We start from the raw sequence: 26,551 nt of genomic DNA on the forward strand, positions 1-26,551 counted from the left end.
GAAGAGTAGATAATCAATTGAGAATTAGGAAAGGCTAAAACTTAGAAAAATAACAAAATGACAGAAATTATTACATACCTGTCATTGGCAAATCTGAGCATAAATGGTCTTAGTTATCAAATTAAAATACACAGATTGTTGGATCAAACTTAAAAATAATACCTAACTGTTCTGTGCCTGCAAGAAAACACACCTCATTGGTAAAGACATACACAGATTGAAAGTCAAAGAATGGGAAAGTACCTTCTAAGCAAGCAAGAGTAATTATATTAATATCTGAGAAAATAGACTTCAAGCTAAAATTAGTTGAAAACACAAAAATCACTTAATATTGATAAAAGGAACTAAGAAGATATAACTATTATAAATATATATGCACAAATATTGGTGCATTCAATTTTTTTTTTTTGGTACCAGGGATCGAACTCAGGTCCTTGCACTTGCGCAGGGTGCATTCAATTTTATAAAACAAATACTAATGAACATGGAAGGGCAGATAGACTCCAATACCATAATAGTGGGTGATATTGGAACCCCCTCTTATCACTAGATTGGTCATCTCAAAATATCAACAAAGAAATATGAATTAAACTACACTCTGGAGCAAATGAACTTAACAGACATCTACAGAATATTGAATCCACAACTGCAGAATAATCTTTTTTTCAGCAGTTCACGAAATTTTCTCCAAAATAGATCATATTTTAGGTCATAAAGCAAGTCTTAACAAATGTACAAATGAAAAGTTTTTTGCATCTTATCAAATAATAATTGAATAAAACTAGAAATCAATAGTAAGAAAAACTACAGAATATAGGCAAACATGAAGATTGAGCAATACACTGAACAATCAGTAGATCATTGAAAAAACTGGGAAAATTACACAATTCCTATAATCAAGTGTAAATGAAAAGAAAACATACCAGAATTTCTGAGATACAATGAAGGCAGTTCTAAGGAGAGGTTTATAGCTAAGCATGCTGACCTTAAAAAATCATTTCTCGCAAACTACAATGTGGGAAAAAAATTTTAGCAGCTGTTCCTCAGACAAAGGACTACTATCTAGAATATATAAAGAATTGAAAAAAATCAGACCCCCCAAATTTAAAGACCCAACCCAAAAATGGGCATCTGAAATGAACAGACATTTCTCAGACAAAGAAGTAAAAGCAGCAAATAAACATGAAAAAATATTCAACATCACTGGTCATTCAAGAGATGCAGATGAAAACAACATTGAGATTCCACTTCACCCCAGAAAGAATGGCTGCTATCAAGAAATCAACCAATAATAAATGTTGGTGGGGTTGTGGGGAGAAAGGAACCTTTCTCCATTGTTTGTTGGAGTGCATACTGGTGCAAACACTTTGGAAATCAACACGGAGATACTTTAAAAAACTAGGATTAGAGGTCCCATTTGACTCAGCTACTCCTCTGCTGGGTATCTTCCCAAATGAATTAAAAGAATCATACAACAGTGGTATCTATGCACCCATGTTCATATCAGCACAGTGTGTAATAGCCAAAACTTGGAAACACCCCAATTGCTCATCAACTGGAGATTGGATAAAGAAGATGTGGGGTTTTTTTTTTATAAAATGGAGTACTACTCAGCCATAAAGAATGAGAAACTAGAGATATTTCTAGCTAAATGGATGCACATTGAGACCATACCCTTAAGTGAAATAAATAGGACACACGTGTAAATACTGAATAGTTTCTCTGGTGTGAAAAACTAAAAGTGTAAATAAGGATGAAAATATAAAATTCATAATGTGAAATAGGAAGAAAAGGTCTAAAGGAGTAGGGGAAGTGAATGGGTAGGGGAAAGGAAAGAAGGGAAAAGAAAAAATATGAGAAAAGGAAAAAATGGAAACAAAGTCTTTGTAAATAGGGAAGGGTGACGGCATGGGGATGGGGAAAAAATAAGAACCAAGATATATCGTGTACAGGTACAAGATCCCAATGATGAATGTAACTGTGTTGCATACCTAAAATGTACCAATAAACTTAATGGAAAAAATAAATAAAGATGAGTTTACCAACTGAAAAAAAAATCATTTCTCAAATAAATAACCTACTAATGGATCTAAAGGTCTTAGAAAATAGAGAACAAGCCACGTCCCCAACCAATAGGATAAATAATAAATATTAGAACCAAAATGAATGAAATAGAGACTAAAAGAATAATGCTAAGGATCAATGAAAGAAAGAGTTGGCTCTTTGAAAAGATAACAAGATTTATAAGCCCTTAGTTAAACTAATCAAAACAAAGGCATCTCTAAAAAATGAAATTAGACATGAAAAGGAGGATATTACAACAGATACCACTGAAATCCAGAGGGTCATTAGAGACTAACTTGAAAACTCATATGACAATAAATTGGAAAACCTAGAAGAAATAGATAAATTTTTAGACATCTATGACATACCAAAATAGAACCAATAAAATATAAAAGTTAAATTAATTAATAACAAGCAATGAGATTGAAGCAGTAATGAAAACTTTCCCAACAAAGAAAACCCCAGGTTCATACATATTCACTGTTGACTTTTATTATATCTTGTTAAGAATGAACACCATTGCTCTTCAAATTATTTAATAGAAAGGGAAGGAAACTTTCAAACTTATTCCATGAAGACAGTACGACCCCAAAATAAAAACAAGATAAGGATACACACATGCACACTCACACACACACACACAAATATAGACCAATGTCTATAATGAACACAGGGGCAAAAAATCTTCAATAAAATATTTATAAATCAAATGCAACAACACATTAAAAAGATCATACATCATGATTAAGTTGATTTCATTTCAGGAGTGTAAGGAGGATTCAGTGTATGCAAGTCAGTATACACAACACAATACATAAATTGAAATAGAATCAAAGATGAAAATTACATGATCATCTGAATGGATGCAATTCCCATTTTCAAAAATGCTTTCAGCAAAGTCCAGCATCCCTTTATGATAAAAGTCCTAAACAAACTAGATAAAGAAGGATTTTACCTCAACATAATAAACTCTATACATGACAAACCTATATCCAATGTCAAGCTGAATCAGGAAAAACTAAAAGCACTTCCTCTAAAATTAGATATGAGACAAGAATGTTTGCTCTTACCACTCATCCAATATAGTACTTGAAATTTTAGCCGGAGCAATTAGTCAAAATAAAAAGAAACAAAAAATGAGAAAAGAAGTCAAATCATCTCTCTTTGCAGATGATATGCTCATTTCCTTAGAAGACCCTAAAGACTCTACCAGAAGACTTTAGATTTCATAAATTCAAAATACAGGCTACAAAATCAACATTAAAACATCAATGGCTTTTCTGCAAAACCAATAAGTAACCCATTGAGAATGAAATCAGCAAAATAACTCCTAAGTTTGAAAAAATGCATAGGAATAAAATTAACCGGGAAGTGAAAGACCTCTACAAGGAAAATTATAAAACAATGAACAAATAATTGAAGGAGACACTAAAGATGGAAAAACCTAACCTCTCATAACCCTAACCTCTCATATTCATGGATCAGCAGAATTAATATTATTAAAATGGCCAGATTAGTGAAAGAAATGTACAGATTTAATATAATCTCCATTAAAGTCATTTCCTAAAATTCATATGAAATCACAAAAGATCCCTAAAGCCAAAGCAATCCTGTGAGCAAAAGAAGCAATGCTGGCAGAATCACAATTCCCAATTTCAAAATATATTCTAGAGCCAAAATAACAAAAACAGCATGGTACTGGCATATAAACAGAAATGTACACCAATAGGATAGAAAAGAAAATCTACAAATAAACTTACACAGCTACGTCTAATTCTTGACAAAAGGTACTGCTGAATAAAAGTCAGCCTCTTTAGCAAATGGTACTGGAAAAACTGAATATCTACATGTAGAGGATTGAAATGACATCCCTATCTCTTACCCTGTTTAAAAACCCACTCCAAGTGGATCAAAGACTGAAATATAAGGGCTGAAACTTTGAAACTGCCAGAAGAAAACATAGAGGAAGCATTTCAACATACTATATAGGCCAGGCAACAATTTCCTGAATAGGACTCAAATAGGAAATAACAGCAAGGACTGACAAAGGTATTGCATCAAATTAAAAAGTTTTTGCAAAAAAAGATGGAAATTTCCATGTGTCCCCTTCCAGCCTGTCCTCCTCCCCTCAGGCCATCCCAGCTGTCCTCATTCACCTCCACACCTGGCTCAGTGCAATACTCCCGTCCCTGCGGGGTCCATTGCCAGGGTACTGTCGCCACAGCCCCTCTGTCGCCCCACCTGGCCAGGTTGAGCATCCCCTCCACACACACCTCCTCCTCTCCAGTGATTACAAGTTCCATTGCCCAGGCCAGCTCAGTCTCCATGTAGCTGAACCATTTCAGAACAAAAAACTGCAAACCTCGTGTCTTACCCCACTGGGAGTCCCTCATCACCAGTCCCTGTGTTCTGGTGTGTGACAATCCGGAGCACGGCTTCCTGTGGCACCAGTAGCCTGGCCATGTCCTTCCAGCCCAGACCTGTGGGCCCCTCTGACAGTACAGCTGCCACTGGCCCCACAGAATACCGTATGTTGTCCAGGCCCCACCTGCCCCATTCCCACCACACCCCCTCTTTTTACATTGAAGAGATCTCTAATAAATCGGGTATAAACATAAAAAAAAAAAGTTTTTGCAAAAAAATAAAATAAAATAAAGAGCTTTTGCACAGCCAAGGAAGTAATCAACAGAGTAAAAAGACAACCTACAGAATGAGAGTAAGTCTTTGCAAGCTACTCATCTGACAGATTATTAATATCCAGAATACATAAAGAAATAAAAAAACCACCAAAAGAACAAGCAATCTAATCAATAAATGGCAAATCAGCTGAACAAATATATATTATGGAATCCTTTATGATAAACAAGGACACTACCCACATATCCAATAATAACATCCAGAGAATTAAATGGATGGTGATTCTTCCTTCCAATGGAATTCTACAAATAAGAAATGATGTGAAACTCATTTGCTGAAACAGAAGAGTATTTCAACTCCTTCCATGCTACATCAGTACACTGGGCCTCCATTTCACTCTCAAGCTGGACAGAGTTCAGGGTGTGAACACCAAATTAAAATATGTTATCCCAGAATACACATGGTAGAGGGAATATTTTCTTCTCAGCCTACTGTGCTGGGGCAGTGGAGAATGTCACAGAAAGGCTGAAGAAGGCATCTGGGAGGAGGTAGGTAACGGGGCTGTGAGCTGCAAGGCATGTTATTGTCCTTGCTCCTCCTCTCAGCTTTCGTTTTCTGGCAGCCGTGACATGAACAGCTTTTCTCCGCCACACTCTTTCATCATGCTACTTCTGTCTGGAAGCTGCCTGACCATGGACTAAACCGACTGAAATTGTGAGCCTAAATAAACCTCTTTTCATTTCAAGTTGTGAGCACTGGTTATTTTGTCCCAGCAAAATACAAAGCTGACTAACGCAACATGTTTTGCTCATGTAATTGTTGAAATGAACAATAAGCATGCACAGTATGGAAAGAGAATGCAGAAGGGATTCTAATTCATTTGTTGTGTTGCGTCTCTTCTCAGTGTGCAGGTGGAAGGCTGGCTCCAATCCAGAAGTCACCAAGGAAGGTCTCAGAGATCAGTCAAATAATTAAGTGAAAAATATGTCCTTCCAAAGTTGAATGGAAATGAAGGACTAGAAAACAGATTTGAAACACCCTAAACTATGAAGTGTTTGTAATACATGAAGAACTAAGAAATGTTAATACAACAAAGCAAAGAGCAGGGAAAAGAGCAGAGCTAAAAGGAGAAACAGAGATGGGAAGCAGAAACATTGGTGCATGGAGGAAAACTCAGACCACATGTGTCCAAATTCCTGCCTGAGCTGCCCAGCCAGAGGATCAGGCCACGGGTGGAAATGTAAGGTTAAGTGCCTCTAGAGATAAAATCATGAATGCAGTGTCTCAGTCCATGAGAATACTTCAAGAGCTCATGGTCACTGGAACAATGGGCCTCGCAGAAGGAGTACTCTGGTCCTTCTGGGAAGTGCTGATGGACATGAAAGCCCTGGGCTGAATTAAAGAAGGGGCCATCCTTTGAGGGCAAAAGAGGAACATGTCCATGACCCCACACTGCAAGTCCCAAATTGCTGAGATTGCTGGAGGCTGGGATTCCTTGGCTAACCTTCACAGAGCCCTGGGGCACTGTCTGGGGCAGAAGGCTGCCCCAGGTCGGGCTCAGCTGCCCCCCTCCCCCGCTGGGAGGAGCCTTTATTTAATCCACGTGGAATTCAGAACATCCAGAAACTCTCACAGCTGGAGTCAAGAACATCAGCGTCATTGAGGACACAAGTCCCAGAAATAGAAATGCCAATGGCCAAAAAGATATAAAAAGATGGTCAGCCTCACTGTAGGAGGTAAAGATGTATTCTCTAAAATTAGCCACCCAATCTGTTAGGTGTGAAAATATCTTCCTCACACAACATGGCCAGGTTGCAGCACTGAGGTGGAAGGGCTGTTGGCATGGAAGTCTCACTTGCACCCCACTGCAGGGTGACCCCTCCAATGAGGGACACAGGACACAGGGTCCCTCTGAGCTGTCTCTGCCATGCTCATCACAGTCTCTCCAGGGGTCCCTGAGGAATTCAAGCTTCCTGCCAACCCCGATGATGGCACAAAGATCAGAAACAGTGCTGCAGCGTCTAGGGCCCTGGAGTCGAAGTCCCAGAGGCTGCGGAAGCCTAGAGCCTCCATAATTGGCCATCGGAGGCCCCTAATCGCAGCACAGCTACAGTAGGTGGACAGAAGCCTCCCCAGCAGAGTGACCCCAAAGGCAGGGCCCTCTACCTGCTGCCTGACTGACGGGGACAGGCAAGGAGGCCAGGGAGAAGGACCCAGCCTTCTGACTGGTGCAGGACAACCTGTGCATCTAACCTCACAGAACTCAGGTGTCCCCCTGTCCCCTCTCCGTCCCCACACCACTGCTCAGGACCCAGAGCTGAACTGTGGAGGAGCCGGAGGCCCCAGTGTCTACCTCACCATCCTCTGCACAGATCAGGCCCAGGAGCAGGGAGCCTGGGAACCCAGGTGCTGCCTGTGTGGTCTTGGGTAATCCCTAACTCTCACCTGGAGAAGGTAAGGGCAGCATGAAGCTGCCAGGAGCAGAGAGGACCATGTGCACAGGGGGCAGCAAGTCTGTGTGCACAGAAAGCGCTCAGGGCTTGCTGTAGCAGGTAAGGTGGTGACCTCTGTCCGGTGCGGCCCAGCCCTGGCAAGCACTGAGTCAATGAGAGCAGTGCCTGTGATCCTCTTGACAGAACCCTGGATGCCCCTCAGATCATGCAGTTTCAATGCTGCAGGTGCCTGGGCTGCAGCGCCTGCATTTCTGCCAGCTCCCCAGCAGCACAGCGCCTTCCGCAGCCCACAGCCAGCTGCTTACCCTGGTACCAGAGGATAAGCCTGCGCCCTCAGCAGGCTGCAGACATCACACAGCTGTTCCCTCTTATGAAGTGAAGCGACACATGTGGCCTTGGGGACGACATGCCACGTGTTTTCAGTTTATCAGAAAGAAGAGGCCGTGATCATTACTGCAATCACCAGTTGCGTTTGTTAAGAGAAACTGCCAAACATAGGAACACGGAACCACTTCATCTGAACCCTTTAAGCCCACAGGGAAAAAGTCTGCCACTTAGTGGTGGGGGCTCGAGGCACCATAGCCCTGCTCCATGAGGGTGGGCCCTGCAGAGGTTGTGGGGAACAGCGGCCAGTTCACCCAGCCCAGGGTCCCCCGAGTCCCTATGAGAGGATGCAGAACAGACCTCACAGTGCCATCATGACTTCCTCCTGACAACCAGCCTGGTGACAGACACAGCCCTGCACAGGGCACTGCTGTGTTGTTGGTGAGTGACAAAAACCAGGAAGGAGAAAAGACAATGATCAGGAATGGCCACTTGGCACTGGGCAGGAGCCAATGAAGCCTGGTTTTCAAATTAGGAAGAGTAATTTACAACTAAAGCCCCAACCTGAAGAGGAGCAGGGGTCAGAACCAGCAGTGACAATGGCGTGGGGATGGTGAGCAGCTCTCCCGTGTCAGGGTCGCTGTCCTGCTGAATCTCAGCCCACGGGGCTGTGCTGTCCCGCCCCAGATAGGTCCCCATCTGGACACGGGCAGGAAGCCTCTGATAGCCTCAAGGAGTCAGAGAGTTCAGCAGACTGAGTGTCAGCATGGTGAAGGGTCAGAGTCAGAGACGCAGAGGTGGGCCTGAGGGCCCTCTGGGGGAGGCAAACAGAGGCCCCAATGTATCCCAGGGAAGCTGGCCCCATCTATGCTTAACCTGGAGGTGGAGTGATCTCCCAGCCCACAGCCTGGTGGGCAAGAGGTTCTGCTGAGCTTCTCCTCAATTAGGGTGAGAGAGAGAGAGAGATGGCCTGGGCCAGGCTGTGAACAGGAGCAGGTGTTGAAATGGGACTGCTCAGGGGCACCCACAGGAATGCCACAGGCAGGCAGGGGTCACTAACACACTTCCTGCACTGAGAATCACTCCATTCTGCACACCTTTCGCATCCCCAGGAGCATGGCTTGGCTCCTGCACAGGGCAGGTTCAGCACCTAACTATGAGTTAGGTCAGTCAGAGACAGTGTCTCTTTTCAGGCCAGGATGCTGCATCTGGAAGGCAAACTGGACACCTGGCGTCGTCTTGGTCAGTGGTCAGAACGACACCAATTGGCTGCCGTGTTTGTGAGTCAGGTGACTGTGGGACTGTGACCTGCTCCTTGTCACTGGCTCCACCATCCTCTCTGCACGGCTGTCCCAGCTCGGGGCCATGACAACCCACAGGCAAGGGAACCTCTCAGCCGAGCCCTTGCAGGAGTTTGTGCTGGAGGGATTCAGGGGAGGTGTGGAGACCCAGGCCCTGCTCTTTGCCATCTTCCTGGCCCTGTATGTGGTGACCGTCATGGGCAACCTCACCATGATCACAGTCATCACCCTCGATGCCCGCCTGCACTCACCCATGTACTTCTTCCTCAAGAACCTGTCCTTCCTGGACCTCTGCTACTCATCTGTCATCACCCCCAATGCCCTGGCCAACTTCTTCTCCTCCACCAAAGTCATCAGCTTTGGAGGCTGTGCAACCCAGTTCTTTTTCTTCTCTTTACTGGTCACCACTGAGGGCTTCCTACTGGCAGTAATGGCCTATGACCGCTTCATGGCCATCTGCAGCCCCCTACAGTACCCTAGGACCATGTGCCCTGACAAATGTGCCTGCCTAGTCCTTGGCACCTACTGCGGAGGCTGCCTCAACTCCATGGTGCAGACCAGCCTCACCTTCCAGCTCCCCTTCTGCAGCTCCAACCGCATCAACCACTTCTTCTGTGCCGACACGGCTCTCAATGAGCTGGTCATGTTTGCTATCTGTGAACTCATCATTGTGGGCACCACTCTTGTGGTCCTCATCTCCTATGGCTACATCACAGTGACCATCCTCAGGATGCGTTCAGGGTCAGGGAGACAAAAGGTTGTCTCCACCTGTGGCTCCCACATGACAGCTGTGTCCTTGTTTTATGGGACAGTGTTTGTCATGTATGCACAGCCAGGGGCAGTGGAGTCCATGGAGCAGGGCAAGGTGGTCTCCATCTTCTACACCTTGGTCATCCTGATGCTCAACCCCCTCATCTACAGTCTGCAGAACAAGGACGTGAAGGACGCCCTGAGGAGGCTGGGACAGAGGCGGGCAGCCCTGTGAGCGACTCTGGAGCGAGGGCTCCAAGGAACCACTATGTAGCTGAATTTCTCTCTGCTCCCTCGTCTCTCTCTCTTTCTCTCCATCCATGCAACCCTTTTTGAAGGCAATTCTGGACCAGATATTTACTAAGAGGAGTAAATCATATTCTCTCCTCCTGAAAACTAATGGTCCAGAGCTGAAGCAGGACCCAAATCACTTTCTGTTGCCATAATGTAGTGTATGTATAATTACCTTTGTTGGCACTCAAAGCAGTTTTCTCTATGAAAGAAAATAGATATTTGTGCTTGGTGTATATTTTTGATCCACTTTTGATGAAGAAAATCAAAATCATTAATAACGCTGATGCCAATCCCCCTCACGCACCCACCGAGATGCAAGGCCGGTCTGGTTCTGTGGCCTCTTGTGGGGGTCACCTGAAAAGGCCTCCTCACTCCACTTTTCTCTCTTTCAGCTCATATTCCACATTCCTGCCAAAGAGCTTTGTTTAGAATAACAGTTTAACTATATGGGGAAGCGTTCCCCACAGCGAGTTGCCCGCCAGCGGCTGGACCTGACAGACAGTGCCTCTCGCATGGGGGAGTGAGTCTGAGGTAAATGTGGTGGCGACTACATATGTATGGTCGAATCACAGTCACAGATGCACAGCTCAGGGGCTCAGCACCACTCAAATTGAGAAAAAGACACTGAACCGCACAGCGCCCTCTGTGCAGCCTCCCATTTCCCTCCCACACTCACCCTTCACCAAACCCTGGGCACAGTTGCCGCCGTCTGCCGGGAAGTTCCTGTGAATAGGATCATGCCATTTGTCTTTGCTCTGAGTGCTGCTGCCCCGTTTATCCCGTGTGAGATAAATCCACGTGACTGTGTGTGACAAGAGTTCCCTGATATTTTCACGGCACAGCATTGTAACATATGAAGATAACATCTATCCAATTCTTGAGGGACGCGTGTGTTGTATTCAGTTAGCAACTTCTAAAATAACACTGCTATGACATCCTTACAAGACTCAGTGTACAGGAAACGAAATCCTGATGGAAATTCCTAGGCATGGAATTGCTTGCTAATGGGGTAGATAGACATTAATATTTTCTACATGCTGCCAAAATTTAATTTTGGTTATGTATGCTGGCGCTCTCTTGGGTTTAATTTACACTTCACTAAAGGCTAAGGAGTCTCACATATTTAGCAGCCATTGGGATGTTCTGTTTGGGAAGGTTTACTGTTGCATAGTTTGCAAGTCTGCCTTTCTGTTGGTGGACCGTGGCAGCCCAGAGCTGCTCAGCCACTGAGTTCTGCCAAGTTTTTGATCACACCTTGAAAAGACACCCATGAAAGAGGACTTCCAGAACTGGTTCAGAAAGTGGCAAGAACCATGGGATGTGCATGTTCAAAGTGTGGGGAGGACCTGGGCAGGGGTGATGGCAATGTGTCTTTTTTTAAAATTTTATTTTATTGGTGCATTTTAGGTACACAGTATAATGGCATCATCATTGGGAGTTTGCACCTTTACATAATCTCTCCTGGTTCTTATTTTCCCTCTTCCCCTGCCCTCCCTTCAACCCCTCCATCACTTCCTATTTACAGACTTTGTTTCCAGTTTTTCATTTTCACACATTAATTCCATTCCCTTCTTTCCTTTCCCCTACCCCTCCCACTTCCCCTTCCCCTTTGCCCCTTTTCTTCCTGTTTCACGGTAATGTGTTTTTTAATGTGATAAATTTGTTTAAACATTCACCAGATACTTTTGAACACGCCCCATATTTACCCTCCATAGCTATTAACAGCCCAAAGAGTGTGCTGATGGCCTGGGCCTGGTGACATATTTATATCCTCGTGTTCCCCTTCATTATAGTGATGGTTGAGTGATTCTGTCAACTTGAGAAGTTAGTTAAGAGAAGCTTAACTAAATGGGCTCAGCAATTGCACACCCTAGGGTGGGAAGACCCACCCTGAGCCACTCATTGCCTGCATGGTGTAAAGGGGAAGCCAGGAAGGATGCTTCTGCTTCTGTCTCTTCAGAGGAGCTCCAGTCTTTACCTTCACCTTGGACGTCATCTCCTGGCTTCCAGTGAGACTCTGGAGCCTCCATCACAGGCCCATCAGCCTCCTGATATGGACTCTCATGAAGACCGCAGTGAGCTCCAGACCTCTGACTGAATCCTCTGGTCTCCAGCGTGCAGACAGACCCTCTGCTCTCTCCTCATCCGACTCTGTGGGCAGCCACTGTGAGCCAATCTTTTACATTCATATATATTTGTATATCTTGTGTTATATCTGTTTCTCAAATAAATACTGACTGATATAGCCATTTTATAGTTTCCAACAACATTTTGTGTCTCTTGGGCAAACTCCATTTGATAAAAACTAAATTTCTGGGAACAAAATTAAGCATAATTTTGTTCTGCAGCCAGAGAAATCAGCTCTCCCTGAGTGGCTCAGCCCCTGGAAAACAGCAGAAGCCTCTGCCTCTCGGGCCTATGCTCGGCAGCTTGGCCCACTGAGGCCCTGGGAAACATCAAGGAGGTCACTCTGACCAGCTCCGCTGCAAGGCTCTGGCCATCATGTGAGCCCACTGTTCACTCACGGCTCTGGGAAGCAAGTGGGCAGCTGCCTCAGAACTGCCCAACCACTGAGTCCGGGAGAGGCATCGAATGTCCCAAGGTAACTGGTGGGCACCTCGCTAAGCTGCCAGGCACACTTCTGTTGCTTTCCCGTACCACCTCAGGAACCAAGGGGGCGTCCTGCGCCTTTGTACACATGAGCCATGCCTAGGGCTACTAGAGGTGCCATGCCTAAGACAGCTATGTCCTGGGTGCCACATCCATCTGGCCCACGTGCAGGTGGGCCACTGGGCAGCTATGGGCAAGGGCCACACTGATGAGACTGGAGAAACTACACAGACTACACGGGTGCACTCACCTCCCACCACCTGACATTCTGGGGCCTCTCGCCAGGAGAATGTCTTTTACCACAAAACACACCTGTAAACAACAAACTAATGGACCCACTGTCTGGGCAAATATCAGCAGAGGGACACAAGAGAAGTGTGAATAACAAGGTAACATGTCTCCAAGCAAGAGAACAATACTCTGTGAAGGGAACTTAAAGAAAATGAAATCTATGAACTTCCTGAAAGAGAATGTGAAAAATGGTTTTCCAAAAAAACTCTAGATACAAGAGAATACAGACAATTCACCAAATTAGAAAACAAAAAATTTACTGTCTGAATGAGAAATTCAGCAGAGATTCTCATGATATAAAAGAACAAAAAGGAATCTAGCTGAAAAACATAAAAGAGAGTTCTGAGCCTCAACAACAAATGAGATGCACTGTGAGGGTAGTGACGGGATAAAAGGTAAAAAGGATTGAAAATGATCAAAATATGTACATTTACCAAACCCCCAAACATAATTATTATGTATTACAAGCACCCACTTGAAAAATCCAAGTCAAAGGACCCTGAGAGACCAAACAGTGACTGCCACGTGCAGGAGACTCCAACCCACCAAGGCTCAGAAGAAGGCCTGTAACCAGGACTGTCACCTCAGCCCCAGAAAAGACATGTTCCCTCAAAAAGTACAAGTCCAGTGCCTTGGGCTCACTACACTGTTTAAAGTCTCTACGTGGCCTACTGGGGACGTAGTGGGTGATGCAATGATAACTCACTCATCTACCTGGCAGTGCCATTGACACTGTACCCCTGTGTCTCTGACCTTTGAAAACAAAAAGGGAACAAGACTAGGACCCCACAGTCACAGGGAGCTCATGGCCATGATTCCTGCACTGACCCACAGAGAGCCCTGGGGGACACCATATGCGGGTGCACCTCTGGCTGGCCCTCTATGAGTTCCTGGGGAATTCCAGGTCCCTGCCACCCCAAAAAGAAGGGGAAGATAATGAGACAAAGGTTGGCCACTGCACTGCAGCTCTTAGGGCCCAGGGAGTTGCAGTCCCAGTGCAGTGCAGAGGCCAGAGATTCCTTAATTGGCCATTGGAGACCCCGAGTGCCAGTCCTGCCAGACACATAGAAACCTTGTCAGCGGATTTTATGCAAACACAGAGATTACACACACTGTCCAGCATTGGTGACAGGACAGGAGGCCATTTCCTCCAGGATTCCATGACACGGAAGCAAGGTGCTTCCAGGACAGGACAGCCAGGCTCAGTGCTCTCCTGTGACCTGTGCTGCTGGGCTCCATGAACCTCTGTTCAGGGTCCAGAGTGCTGGAGTCCTCGGGGTCCACCTCATGATCCTCCAAACAGAGCAGGCTCAGAGCACACAGACCCTGGGAGAGGAGCTGGTGGCTGGGTGTCCTGGCCAAGACATGAAGGTAAGATCAGTGCCTGCCTGTCCTCTGCCAGGGCAGGAAGAGGCCCTCAGAACAGGGACATGGCAGGGTTGTGCACACAGTAAGCACTCGGCATGTGCCCTTGGCAGGGGACATGGTGGCCACTCTCGTGTCCTAGCCAGTCCCACCCTCAGCTCCAGCTCATGGGAGCAGTGCCTGTGACCCTCGTCAGGAAACAACCTCAGTTGTCCTTGCTGAACACAGGCTCTGATTCTGCCTGGGAGAGGCCTCAGCTCTTCTTTCTACCGGCTCCCAGGTAAGGGTGACGTGTCTGGCTCAGGACCACTGTGTGCACAGGAGGAGCAGGGAGGAAGGTGAGGACAGGAGGCCCAGCACAGCCGGAGTCTCCCAGCTCCCCAGTAGCACAGCGCCTGCCTCAGGCCACGGCCAGCTACTCATCGCTGATGCCCCTGGACGCACATCTGTCCTCACCAGGCTGGGGAGGCCCCTGCCTGAGCCTGCTCCTACACAGGTCACTTTACCTGGCCTTCAGGAAGTACGTTCTCATAGGTTCTCAACTGTGCAAAGACCATGCATGAAGTGCGTATTTTAACCACAAATGGGCTTATAATCCAGAGGGACCATGAGAGTAATGAGCACAAAAGTGTTTCTCTAACAAAGGAAGCACAGGGCTGGACATGCCTGTGTTTCAATAAAAATGATACAAAAGAAGTGTTTGTTACTAGTGTGCACTGTGTTTACATGTTGATGCATTCACGTCATGTGTGTACATGTTAACTCTACTGTATGCACATAACGCAGCCCAACTAGGGGCACCGGCTAGTCCCCCTCACAGGGGAGACCTCTGCTACAGAGAGGGTGCTGGGGCCACACCGGCTCTCCGGGCAGCAAGTCCTCTCGGTGTGAGGCTGAGTCCACAGAGCTCTGCAGGGTGCACATCGGGCCCACCCTGCCAGGGCCTCTTGCTGCCCCCAGGAGGAGGCACAGCAGCCCCTTGCCCCCACACACACAGGTCCCCACACAGCAGCATCGTGACTCCCTCTGGTGACCCACGGAAGACCAGGGCAGCCCTACCAGGACACTCACCCACGTCTGCAGCCTGGCAGAGATAGACAGGAGAAAGGGATGGGAACGGCATATGGGGCTGGGCAGAGGCCACCAGTGTCTGCCCTCAAGAGAAAGAGCAAGGCCTGCCCGAAACCCCACCTCAGAGGAGAGCAGAGAACAGATCCAGCAGTGTTACGGGGTGGGGCACTGCACCTCCCCAATGGTCGGGGCCAGCGGGCTGAGCCATGGCCTCCCATGCTCCGCACAATATTTAGGCACTGGCAGGAAGTCCCTGAGATCCCTGAGGAGGCAGAGAGGACAGCAGGTTGAATGCCACTGTGGTCCAGGGTCAGAGCACAGGTAGAGATGGGGCTCAGGTCCTTCAGGGGGGAGGACAGAGGTCCCCCCTCAGCCTGGTTAGGGCTGGACCCTGCTGTGTGTCCGGCATGGACATGCTGTGGTCACACCACTCAGGGCCTGGAGGGCAGGAGGTCCTCCCAACCATGTGAGCCTTAGGGAGTGAGGAGGGACCACCAGGGAACCAGGGACAGGAGTCAGGAGATGGGGCTCATGTTCCTGGAGAGCTATGGAGAAGCTGGAACGGGGTCACTCTGCATGGAGACCACTTGGCTGTGGACTCCTCGCTGCACCCCCAGAGCATGGCTCAGTCTCCCACCCGAAGCCACTCAGCTCAACTCCAGAATTAAGTAAATCAGAGGCGGTGTCCCATTTCAGGTCTCATCTGGAAGGAGAACAGAGCAGCTGGTGGCCACCTGGTCACCAGGCAGCATGGCAGCAAAGGGTCTCTGTGCCTCATGGGACGTGTGAGCGTGGGACTGTGACCCCTTCTCTGCCACTGCCTCCGTCATCCTCTGCACAGCTGCCAGGCTCGGGTTGATGGCCCAGCATGGAAATGGGAACGTCTCGGTGGTCCTCTGGAGAGAGTTTGTGCTGGAGGGATTCAGGGGAGGTGTGGAGACCCAGGCCCTGCTCTTTGCTGTGTTCCTGGCCCTGTACGTGGTGACCATCATGGGCAACCTCACCATGATCACAGTCATCACCCTGGATGCCCGTCTGCACTCGCCCATGTACTTCTTCCTCAAGAACCTGTCCTTCCTGGACCTCTGCTACTCATCTGTTTTTGCCCCTGAAGCTTTGACAAACTTCTTGTCTTCCTCTAAAGTCATCAGCTTTGGAGGCTGTGCAACCCAGCTGTTTTTCTTCTCCTTTCTTGGTACTACTGAAGCTTTCCTCTTAGCTGTGATGGCCTATGACCGCTTCATGGCCATCTGCAATCCCCTGCATTACCCAGTGACCATGTCCCCCACAGTGTGTGCTGGTCTTGTGCTGGCTTCCTACTGCGGAGGCTGCCTCAACTCTATCATAGAGACCAGCCTCACCTTCCAGCTCCCCTTCTGCAGCTCCAACCACATCAACCACTTCTTCTGCGATGTCCAACCCCTGCTGCAGTTGGCCTGTGCTGACACAGCTCTCAATGAACTGGTCATGTTTGTCATCTGTGGCTGCATCGCTGTGAGTGCTACAGTGGTAGTTTTGGTGTCCTATGGCTACATCACAGTGACCGTCCTCAAGATGCATTCAGGGTCCAGGGGACAAAAGGTCTTCTCCACCTGTGGCTCCCACCTCACAGCCGTGACCCTGTTTTATGGAACCCTCATTGTCATATATGCCCAGCCAGGGGGTGTGGAGTCCACGGAGCAGGGCAAGTTTCTCTCCATCTTCTACACCCTGGTCATCCCGATGCTCAACCCCCTCATCTACAGTCTGCGGAACAAGGACGTGAAGGTCGCCCTGCGCAGGCTGGGACAGAGACGGGCGGCCCTGTGAACAGGGGGACTGGAAAGAGACAGTCCCGGGGTGGTAGGGGTGGAGGGAAGGGCACTGCACATCACACTGCCTGTCACAACAACAGCTTTTGTGTGTCCTGAGCCGTTCTTCTTCTCCTGCATTTTTTCTTTCTTTCATCCTTCCTTCCATCCAGCTTCACTTCTTCCTGAAACTGTCATAAGCCAGGCTTTACCAAAGGTGAGTCAGCCCATTCTTTCCACCACAGAAATAATGGTGCAGCGATGCAGCAAAGCCCCCTTGGGTGACGCATTGAGCAGATGACTGATCAGAGAGCCCTGGAGTCAGCCAGGGGATGGGAACAAGGTCAGCATCTCCCAGTTCAGACAGAAGGATCTGACCTTCAGAGATACCCTGTCCTTTTCCTTGTCACTGAATCTAATATCAGTCTGTCTAGGAAATCTACACCGAACATCTTAGTTCGGGACACTTAGAAACTGTAGGTGTGACCATCCTCAGATCCTATGAGGTCATGGCCCAAACACAGGAGACTTGGAAAAATGTGCTTCTTTCTCAGTCCAGCATGCTGGCTGCTCCTCCCCTTTCTGTGTTCTTGCTGCTGCCGCATCCTGCCTGGAGGCACAGTGTGCCTGCAGTTACTGGAGATGCTCATCAGATGCCTGGCGCCCTGGCATCTGCTTAGCCCCCAGCCAGGGGCCCAGGTGAAACTGCATGGCTTCCTGTCCCTCACAGGTTCCTCTCAGCCTGTTTTGCCACTGATCACAGTAAATGGTGCTCTGTCACCATACACCCTCCAAGTAAGGATACAGCCTTCTGGTTGCTGGACAGAGGGGAAGGAATAAGAAGGATCAGTGAGTTTCTTTTCTCCAGTTCTTCTGGCGACTCCACTCTGTTTTGCACTGCTAGGGTCCTGGGCCTGCAGCTCAGGTGGGCCTTCACAGTGCACACCCACTCTCATGCCTCCTCCAGACATACATGCCGACTATGTATATGTTTTCTGTCATCATATCCATTGGAAAAAAGAATATATCTTTGTCTTGACCATGCTAATCACGCGTTACATGTAGGAAACAAATTACTCTTCTTACACACAGGTGGAATTCTCTTAATTCTTCAGAATTTAATAGTACAAGCAGGACCCATTTGGTGATTCTACTATAGAGCATTAATCCCGATTTTGAGTTATCAGGAAAACTGGCTATACTTTAGTTGGAACAATAATTACTCAATACTCCATAGGAAAAGGCAAAATAAACACACAAAACCCCACCAAACTTTATGTTAACTACATTTGAGCCATACCAGCTTTTCAGATTCTGTCAAAAACTACTGCTCATTGTTGGAAGTGATGTCTTTCGTCTGTAACCCCAACAATGAGGGAGGCTGATGCAGGAGGGCAACCTAGCAACACCCAGTTCCAAATAAAGAAACTAAAAAGACTAGGGATGTAGCTTAGTGGTGAATGCCCTTGAATGTGATCCTCAATGTCACAAAAAAGTTGCTTAGTTCACTATATACAATGTTTTGCAAGCTGCCACCCCAAGGCAGATACTTGGCAAAATTCTTCGGGCTAATAACTATTTGAGCTATTATTATGTAGTCATTGATGCCAAAATATACCAGCATAGTTCTACATAGGTTAATGAACTTCTGTGCAGTATCAACTTCTTCAAATCCAAAGATCATATGATGGATTTTTTTGCCTAACCTATGCTATCTTTTAAAACTTATTGTCTCGCTTTTTAATTTGTGATACAAACCCATAACATAAAATTTGCCATGTGGAGCACTTCTGTGAACTGGTTGGTTTCATTAAATACATTCGTACTGCTGTATAATCATCTCCAGAACTTTTAATTCTGCATAACCAAACTCTGCACCCACTTAGCAACAACTCCATTTCTACCCCTCTCCCAGCCCCTGGTAACCTGTACTGTACCTTTTCCTGTCATGATTGTACCCCCATATAAATACACAGACCCAGTACTTTTCTTCTGGTAACTGGTTAACCTCACCTAACACCATGTCACCAACCAGCTATGAGGTAGCATGTGTGAGAATTTCCTTCCATTATACTCCATTATACTTCCATTTTATAACACATCGTGTTAAACCTTTTATGTACAGTGAACATTTGGGATGCTTCTGCCTCTTATCTACTGGGAACAATGCTGCTGTGAGCCTGGGTATGAAATTATCTATTCAATATCCTCTATCAATCAGTGCTTTTGGATGTATAGCCAAATGTGTGATTGCTGGATCATATGGTAATTTTTTTCAACTTTTTGAAGACTCTTCATACTTTTCTCCCCAGTGGCTGTATCATTTTCAGTTTTACCAACACTGCATTAGGGTTCCAAATTCTCCATATCGCATCCAACTATTGGTATTTTTTGAGTTTTGAAATAATTGTAGTTTTTTTGTAATGGGGATGAGGTGGTATCCCATTGTGACTTTGACTTGAATTTCCCTAATGACTATTGGTGCTGAAAATCTTTGCACGTGTTTGTGGCCTGTTGTATATCCCATCGTCAATTCAAGCCCTTCTTCACCTATTTTTCATTTGGGGTACTTGTGCTCTGTCTGCTTGCTGATTTTGAGTTCTAGGAATTCCCAATACATTCTGAATATTAACTCCTTATTAAATACGTGATTGTCAGATAATTCACAGGTTGTTCCCATTCCACAGGTTGACTCTTCACTGCATTCCTTGTTTCATTTGCAGAAATTTTTAATATAGTTCCATTCATCTCTGCATTTTGAGTCATATCTGTGCAATTCTGACAACTGCCATATCGTGAATCTTTTCATTTATTTTCTTGTAGAAGTATTATAGTCATAGATATTATGGTTGGGACTCTAATCTATTTTGACCCATGGTTTGTATATTTCATCCAAAGATACAGCTACATCTTTTTGCATGTAGATAGCCAGTTTTTTCAACACTACTTATTGAAGAGGTTGTCCTTCCTCAGTTAAACCGTCTTAGTACCTTGTCAAAAACCACATGACCATGTACGTCAGAGCTTATTTCTGTGATCTATTATATTATTGGACTGGCCTATATGCCTCTCTTAATGCTAGGACCACACTACTTTTTTAGAATACCTTTGTAATATGTTTGGAGTCAGTAAATGTGACCTCCAATTTCATCCTTCTTAATTGCTTTTGCTGTCAGAGACCCCTGTAGTCACGTTCCAGTCCCCACCTGCCCAGTGTTTGATGTAGGCCTGAGAAAAAGAATACACTAAGAGACAGAACTAAGAAAGAGAAAGCGGGTGCCAAGATGAGCAATGTCGGTGCAACCGACAAAGATGCTGGCCAGTCCTAGGCACTGACTTTTATTGGCAATCAACTGGGGTAAAGGCGGCGTGAGGTTTCTATGGAAATTAATGCAAATAAGGCTCATAAAGGACAAGACAAAGCATTCTCAAATTAGGAACAGAATAGACAAAATATATGACTGTAATTAGAACACTATCCTCCTAGTCTGAAGGTTTACTTGTGGGAATGGAATTTGGGTGCAAGTTACTCTGACCTTGGCACGTAGGCTTCAGCCAGACTCAAGTCTATAGACAAGCCAATTGTGGGGTTAACTCTCTACAGCCTGTTTTGGGCATAATCAAGATTACAGTTCTCTACATTCTGCTATTTGGGGTCTCTTGATATGTCACATAAATTTTAGGAAGGAGTTTTGGTTTGTTTGTTTGTTTGCTTTTTGTAAACCACTGCCACGGAGATTTTGAAACATTGTATTGAATCTGTGGACTGTGTTAGTTAGAAATGATTTTTTAAAGAATATTAAGCTGGGGATTTACTTCAGTGGTGCTGTGCCTGCCTGGCAAGCACAAAGTCCTAAGTTTGATTATCACTATGTATATATTATTATTATTATTATTATTATTATTATTATTTTAAGTCTTCCGGTCCATGAACATGGGATATCTTTCATTTACGTTTGTCTTCTTTAATTTCTTACAGCCATGTTTAGCAGTTTGTAGTGTACATACAATTCCTCATTGTACACATATACTATGAAACATTTTATTCTTTTGATTCTGTTATAAATGGAATAGATTTTTAAACATTTTTGTCATTCATTTTTGCTGTATAATAATGTAATGATTTTGTGTGTGTTCATTTCATAAACTGATATTTATAAAATTAGTATTTTAATTCTAATAGGTTTTTTGTGAGATCTTTGTTTCCTACATATAAGATCATATCTTCCACAAATATATAATTTTACTTCTTCCTTTCCAATATTGATGTTTTTTGCTTACTACTCTTACATAATTGCTCTGGGTAAGATTTCCAGTGGTGTCGATAAGAGTGGGCATCTTTGCCTTCTACCTGATTCCTGAGGACAATTTTTTAGTCTTTCACTATTTGGTATTATACTGGCCTTTGGCTCTTTGTAAATAAGTTTTGTTATGGTGAAGTAATTTCATTGTGGTCCCAATGTGTTATCTTTTCTTGCCCCATCTCCATCTCCCTTTAAATCATAATTTCATGACTGCTTTTTCTGCATCAATAAAGATGATCATTTGTTTCCCATTTTAATCTGTTATGCCTTATTGCTTATTCCTTTGTTTTCATACAATACAATCTCTTTCCTTATTTTATTAGTACATGTTTGTGTTACATAATGAATACATTCATTGTGGGTAGTTGGTACATGTACATGACATCTTATCTATTCTAATTTCTGCCAGAGTTACTTTCAAAACAAAACTGGTCAGAAGAGATAAAGATGGTCATTACATATTGGTAAAAAGAAACATTCACCAAGTACAGATATAAAGTTATAATATATATAGTTGTACATATAACAGTTGTGAATATTTATGCTTCAAATGTTGCCCCATCTAATTTCCTAAAACAAAACCTACTGAATATAAAAGGATAGACAGACAAAATACAATTATATTGGGGGACTTCAGTATCTTACTGCCACCACAAATAAACAGGTCAACCAGACCAAAAAATTCAACAAAGAAATATCAGAATTAATACCATGAATAAATGAATTTAGCAGATATTGTAGAGTACAGAAATATCTCAGTTCACAAAAGCTTCTATTTTGTTAATATTTGCAAACTCCACTTCACATGACAAACAGGACCTCAGCCATCTTCTCTGAACAATCATGAACGCATCCATCTTGCCCACTCTGACACACAGATGTGGCTTGCTCTAGTTGAGATCTCAATTGCAGACAGACCTGTGCACACTTGCTGTGAAGCTTTTTTGTGTGGTTTTGGCACATACAGGAGTGTACAGTATTATTCAACCCAGCATGGCTCTAAGAATGTGAAGACCAATCGTGGAGATTAAAGGATGGTGCAGAGTGGTAATGAAAGCTATAAGAACATGCAGAGTAGTAAAGAAGGTAACCAGAATGTGCAGAGTGAACATGAAGGTGACAAATATGTCCAGAACAAAAATGAAGGTAACAAGAAAGTGCTGAACAATAATGGCAACAGAAGGTTTTGAAGAAAATAAACATTGAATTGAAGAAGGAAATTGTAGGAAAGCCTGAGAGTGGTATCTGTGTGATCGATCTGCCCTTGGAGTACAAGATGGCAAATCGGACAATCTCGATTATTTTGAAGAGAAAGATGCCATCAAGGGAGCTGATGTGGCCAAAGGAGTAACAACGTTAACCAAGTAGAGGACACAAGTGCTGGAAGAGGTGGAAACACTCTTGCTAATGTTGATGAATGAGAAGCAGCTAGCAGGTGATAGTGTTAGTGAAGCTACAATCTGTGAAAAACCAGGAAATTGCACAGTGATTTACTGCAAGAAAATCCCTCTACAAGTGCAACAAGTGATGGATTTAAAACCAGTAGAGGGTGGTTTGATAAATTCTGCCGAATAAGTGCTGTCCACAGGGTGATAAGACCTGATGAGGCTTTCAGTTCTGACAAGGCCATTGCAGAAGACTACAAGAAAGAATTCATGGAATTTGTAAAGGCAGAAGGATACTTCCCTCAACAAGCATTCAACTCCGATGAAACAGGACTCTTTTGAAAGAAGATGCTGAGCAGAACCTATGTCACACAGGAGTTTGAAAGGAACTGCTAAGGCACAAGCTCAAGAAGGACAGATTGACCCTTTTGATCTGTGTGAATGCAAATGCTGATCAGAAGACTAAACCACTACTGATGCACCATTCCCACACCTCTTCTATGTTCAAGAAACAGAATGTGAACAAGGCCAGACTGCCTGTCATGTGGTGGGCCAATGCAAAAACTTGAGTCACAAGGCAATTGTTCATGGAAAGCCTACAAAAGGTGTTTGCACTTGCCATTAAGAAATTTCTGGGCTGGACCTCTGCAACCTGAGCACCTGGCTGAGAACTGCACAACCTGTCTTGCCCTCATTGCTCCATGGCTTCCACCGGTTCTGTACTGCGTGGGAAGGACCCTCGGCAACACTCAAGTTACCCAATGGTGATGGAGGCAGTGACCTTTGAGGATGTGGCTGTGAACTTTACTTTGGAGGAATGGAATTTGCTGGACCCATCCTAAAAGAAGCTCTACAGAGATGTGATGTTGGAGACACTGAAGAACATGTCTGCTATAGAACACACCTGGACTGACCAGCAAAAGGAAAATGGTAGCAAATATTGGAGAAGAAATCTAAGAAGTGAAGATGTAGAGAAATGCTGCCAATATAACTTATGGGATCCACATAGAGAAACATCTTTTTGGACTCCAGACCCTAATGTGAACATGAAAACACTTGGTGCACAGCCAGTGGAAAGCCTTGCCTGTAGAAATTCCCTGATTGGTCATGCATCAACAAATGTGCCCATCAGAGCTCACAGTGCACTCAAATCATGTGAGAATCAGGTATTGGAAGTGAAGCTGTCTACCTATAATGAACATGGGGAAACCTGCAGTGATTTCCGCTCCTTTCAGAAGAGTGCAACAACAAGTCCTGGAAAGAAGCCCCATGAATATAAGCAATGTGGGAAATCCTACTCTCATTGCAGTGAAGGAAGTCACATTGGAGAGAAGCCCTTTGTATCTAAAGAAAAAGTTACAGCCTATGTATGTAAGCAGTGTGGCAAATCTTTCAGAAGTAGATCCCATTATAAAATCCATGAAAGGACACACAATGTGGAGAAACCCTATATATGCAAGCAGTGTGGGAAAGCTTTCACAAGCAAGAGCAATTATAAAACACATGAAAGAATTCACACTGGGGAGAAACCGTATGCATGTAAGCAACGTGGGAAAGCCTTCAGGAAAAGGATTCATTGTCAAGTACACGAAAGAATTCACAGTGCAGAAAAATCATATGTATGTAAGCAGTGTGGGAAAACTTTCATCACACGAGATGATTGTAAAAAACATAAAAGAAGTCACACTACAGAGAAACCCTATGTGTGTAGGCACTGTGGGAAAGCTTTCACCACGCGCAGTTATTGTAAAACCCATGAACGACTTCACACTGGGGAGAAACTCTATGTGTGTAAGCACTGTGGGAAAGCTTTTACTGGTAACAGCAGTTATAAAATACACGAAAGCATTCACACTGGGGAGAAACCTCATGTATGTAAGCAATGTGGGAAAGCATTTACCACTTGAACTTATTGTAAGAGCCATGAAAAATGTCACAGTGGGGAGAAACCTTATGTATGTAAGCACTGTGGGAAAGCATTTACTTCTCAGCATTATTGTAAAACCCATGAAAAAGCTCACACTGGGGAGAAACCCTATGTTTGCAAGCAGTGTGGAAAAGCTTTCACCACTCGCAGTGGTCGTCTAACCCATGAAAGAATTCACACTGGGGAGAAACCTTATGTATGTAAGCAGTGTGGGAAAGGCTTTCCTACTAGCAGCTCCTTTGGTAGACATAAAATAAGTCACACTGGAGAGAAACCCTATGTATGCAAGCAATGTGGGAAAGCATTTCCTTATCACAGTTCATTTTATAAACATAAAAGAATTCACACTTTGTAGAAATCATATATGTGCAAGCACAGAGTAAAAGCTTTCACCAGTCATGGTGATTTTTGAAGACATAAAAGAATTCACTTTCAAGAGAAACTATGTATGCAAGCAGTGTGGGAAAGCATTCAGTGCCCAGTTACTGTCTAATACTTGAAAGACCTCACACTGTGGAGCAACCTTATGTTTGTAAGTAATCTGGGAAAGCCTTCCATTATTCCAGTTCTCATGATAGATATTAAAAACGTGCAGACATCAATTAACTTAATATGTAATATGACACTGATAGGAAAGGATTCACAGTGCGGGGAAGCCTTTTCTTGAGAAGAAGGAAAATCTTCAGTACAGACAGCTATCATTACATACGTGGAGGAATTCATAGTGGAGAAAATCTGAACATATGTGAGCCATCTGAAAAAGGTTATATTTTTTCCAATACATTCACATCTGTGAATGAATTCACATGGGTGAGAAGCCATATGTATGTAATCCTTGGGGAAGACCTTTGTTCTTCCAGTTACCTTGACATGCATGAAGGAACTCACACTAGAGAGAAACCCTAAGTAGAAAATGTGAGAAATCATTTTTTGTTTTCCCCAAGCTCAGAAAACATGAACAGATTCACAGGCTAAATATAAAAAATGTGGGGCCGGGGATTTAGCTCAGTGGTTTCGCCGCCTGCTGCACAAGTGCAAGGACCCGAGTTCAATCCCCTGTACCAAAAAAGAAAAAAAGAAAAAAGAAAAATCGCCCTACCGAGGTCCTGAGTCGTGCAGAAGACGCCGAATCACCCCGCTGCAGACAGGCAGGTCTGCCCATGCCCTACCGAGGTCCTGAGTCATGTGGACCACAGCGAATCAGCCCACTGCAGACAGACAGGTCTGTGCACGCCCTACTGAGGTCCCCAGTCACGCGGAACACACCAAATCAGCCCGCTGCAGACAGGCAGCCACCTGGTTCCACACTACAAAGACGCAGAGGACACCAGACCACCAGACCACAGTACTGAGTCCCACTGCTCCTGGCCCCGAGGTAGGGGCTTCTGAGCCGCCATCTCACTGCTCCTAGTCTAGAGGAAGGGGCTTCTCATTCACCATCCCTCCCATTGCTTCCAGCCCAGAGGAAACGGCTTTTGGGTCACCTTCTGTCCCACTGCTCCTGGCCCAGAGGAAGGGGCTTCCGGGCCACCATCCCTCCCACTGCTCCCAGCCCACAGGAAAGGGATTTTGAGCCACCATCCCTACCGCTGCTCCCGTCCCCTGTCCCACTTCTCCCAGCTCAGAGGAGGTAATCCATGCAGGCGCTAACAGCCCCCCGCCCCAGTCGAAATGAGAAAACACATAAATAAGTCTCAAAACCAGACTTCCAGATTACCTACAGCAACCCCAAAGGGAAATGAGATGGAACACTCTGATACTCAACCATCTGGACCCACTGAACTGGCAACAAAAGGGGATCTGGAAAAAATGAAATCAGAAATAATTTCTCAGATAACAGGAGAAATTGTGCCCCTAGTGCAAGACATGATTAATAAATCTACAGAGGAGCTCAGGAACATGATGGAATCCCAACATAGGAAACAAATGGAATCCATAAAACAGATTCAAATAGATTTCCAGGACATAAAAAACTCCATTGAAAG

General features: G+C 44.9%; 3 protein-coding genes across 3 annotated transcripts; all 3 read left to right on the forward strand.

Moving 5' to 3' along the window:
* Positions 1–8,719: 8,719 nt before the first annotated feature.
* On the forward strand, positions 8,720–9,764 carry LOC101703360 (olfactory receptor 9S13-like). Its single transcript, XM_004868528.3, has one exon. The coding sequence runs from the start codon at positions 8,844–8,846 to the stop codon at positions 9,762–9,764; it is 921 nt and encodes a 306-aa protein (XP_004868585.3). The 5' UTR covers positions 8,720–8,843.
* A 5,869-nt stretch (positions 9,765–15,633) lies between these two features.
* Positions 15,634–16,969, forward strand: LOC101703724 (olfactory receptor 9S13-like). The gene has a single exon (XM_004868529.2). It carries the CDS (start codon positions 16,019–16,021, stop codon positions 16,967–16,969), a length of 951 nt encoding a protein of 316 aa, XP_004868586.2. The 5' UTR covers positions 15,634–16,018.
* Positions 16,970–23,262: 6,293 nt separating this feature from the next.
* On the forward strand, positions 23,263–24,978 carry LOC101704090 (uncharacterized). The gene is given in 1 exon segment (XM_087209569.1): positions 23,263–24,978. A coding segment is annotated over 1 exon segment (1,419 nt). The 5' UTR covers positions 23,263–23,502; the 3' UTR covers positions 24,922–24,978.
* Positions 24,979–26,551: the final 1,573 nt, after the last annotated feature.

Source organism: Heterocephalus glaber, unplaced genomic scaffold (assembly GCF_053883595.1).
Source record: "Heterocephalus glaber isolate CG9 unplaced genomic scaffold, H.glaber_assembly_v1.0 deba00001004, whole genome shotgun sequence".
NCBI classification, from domain to species: domain Eukaryota; kingdom Metazoa; phylum Chordata; class Mammalia; order Rodentia; family Bathyergidae; genus Heterocephalus; species Heterocephalus glaber.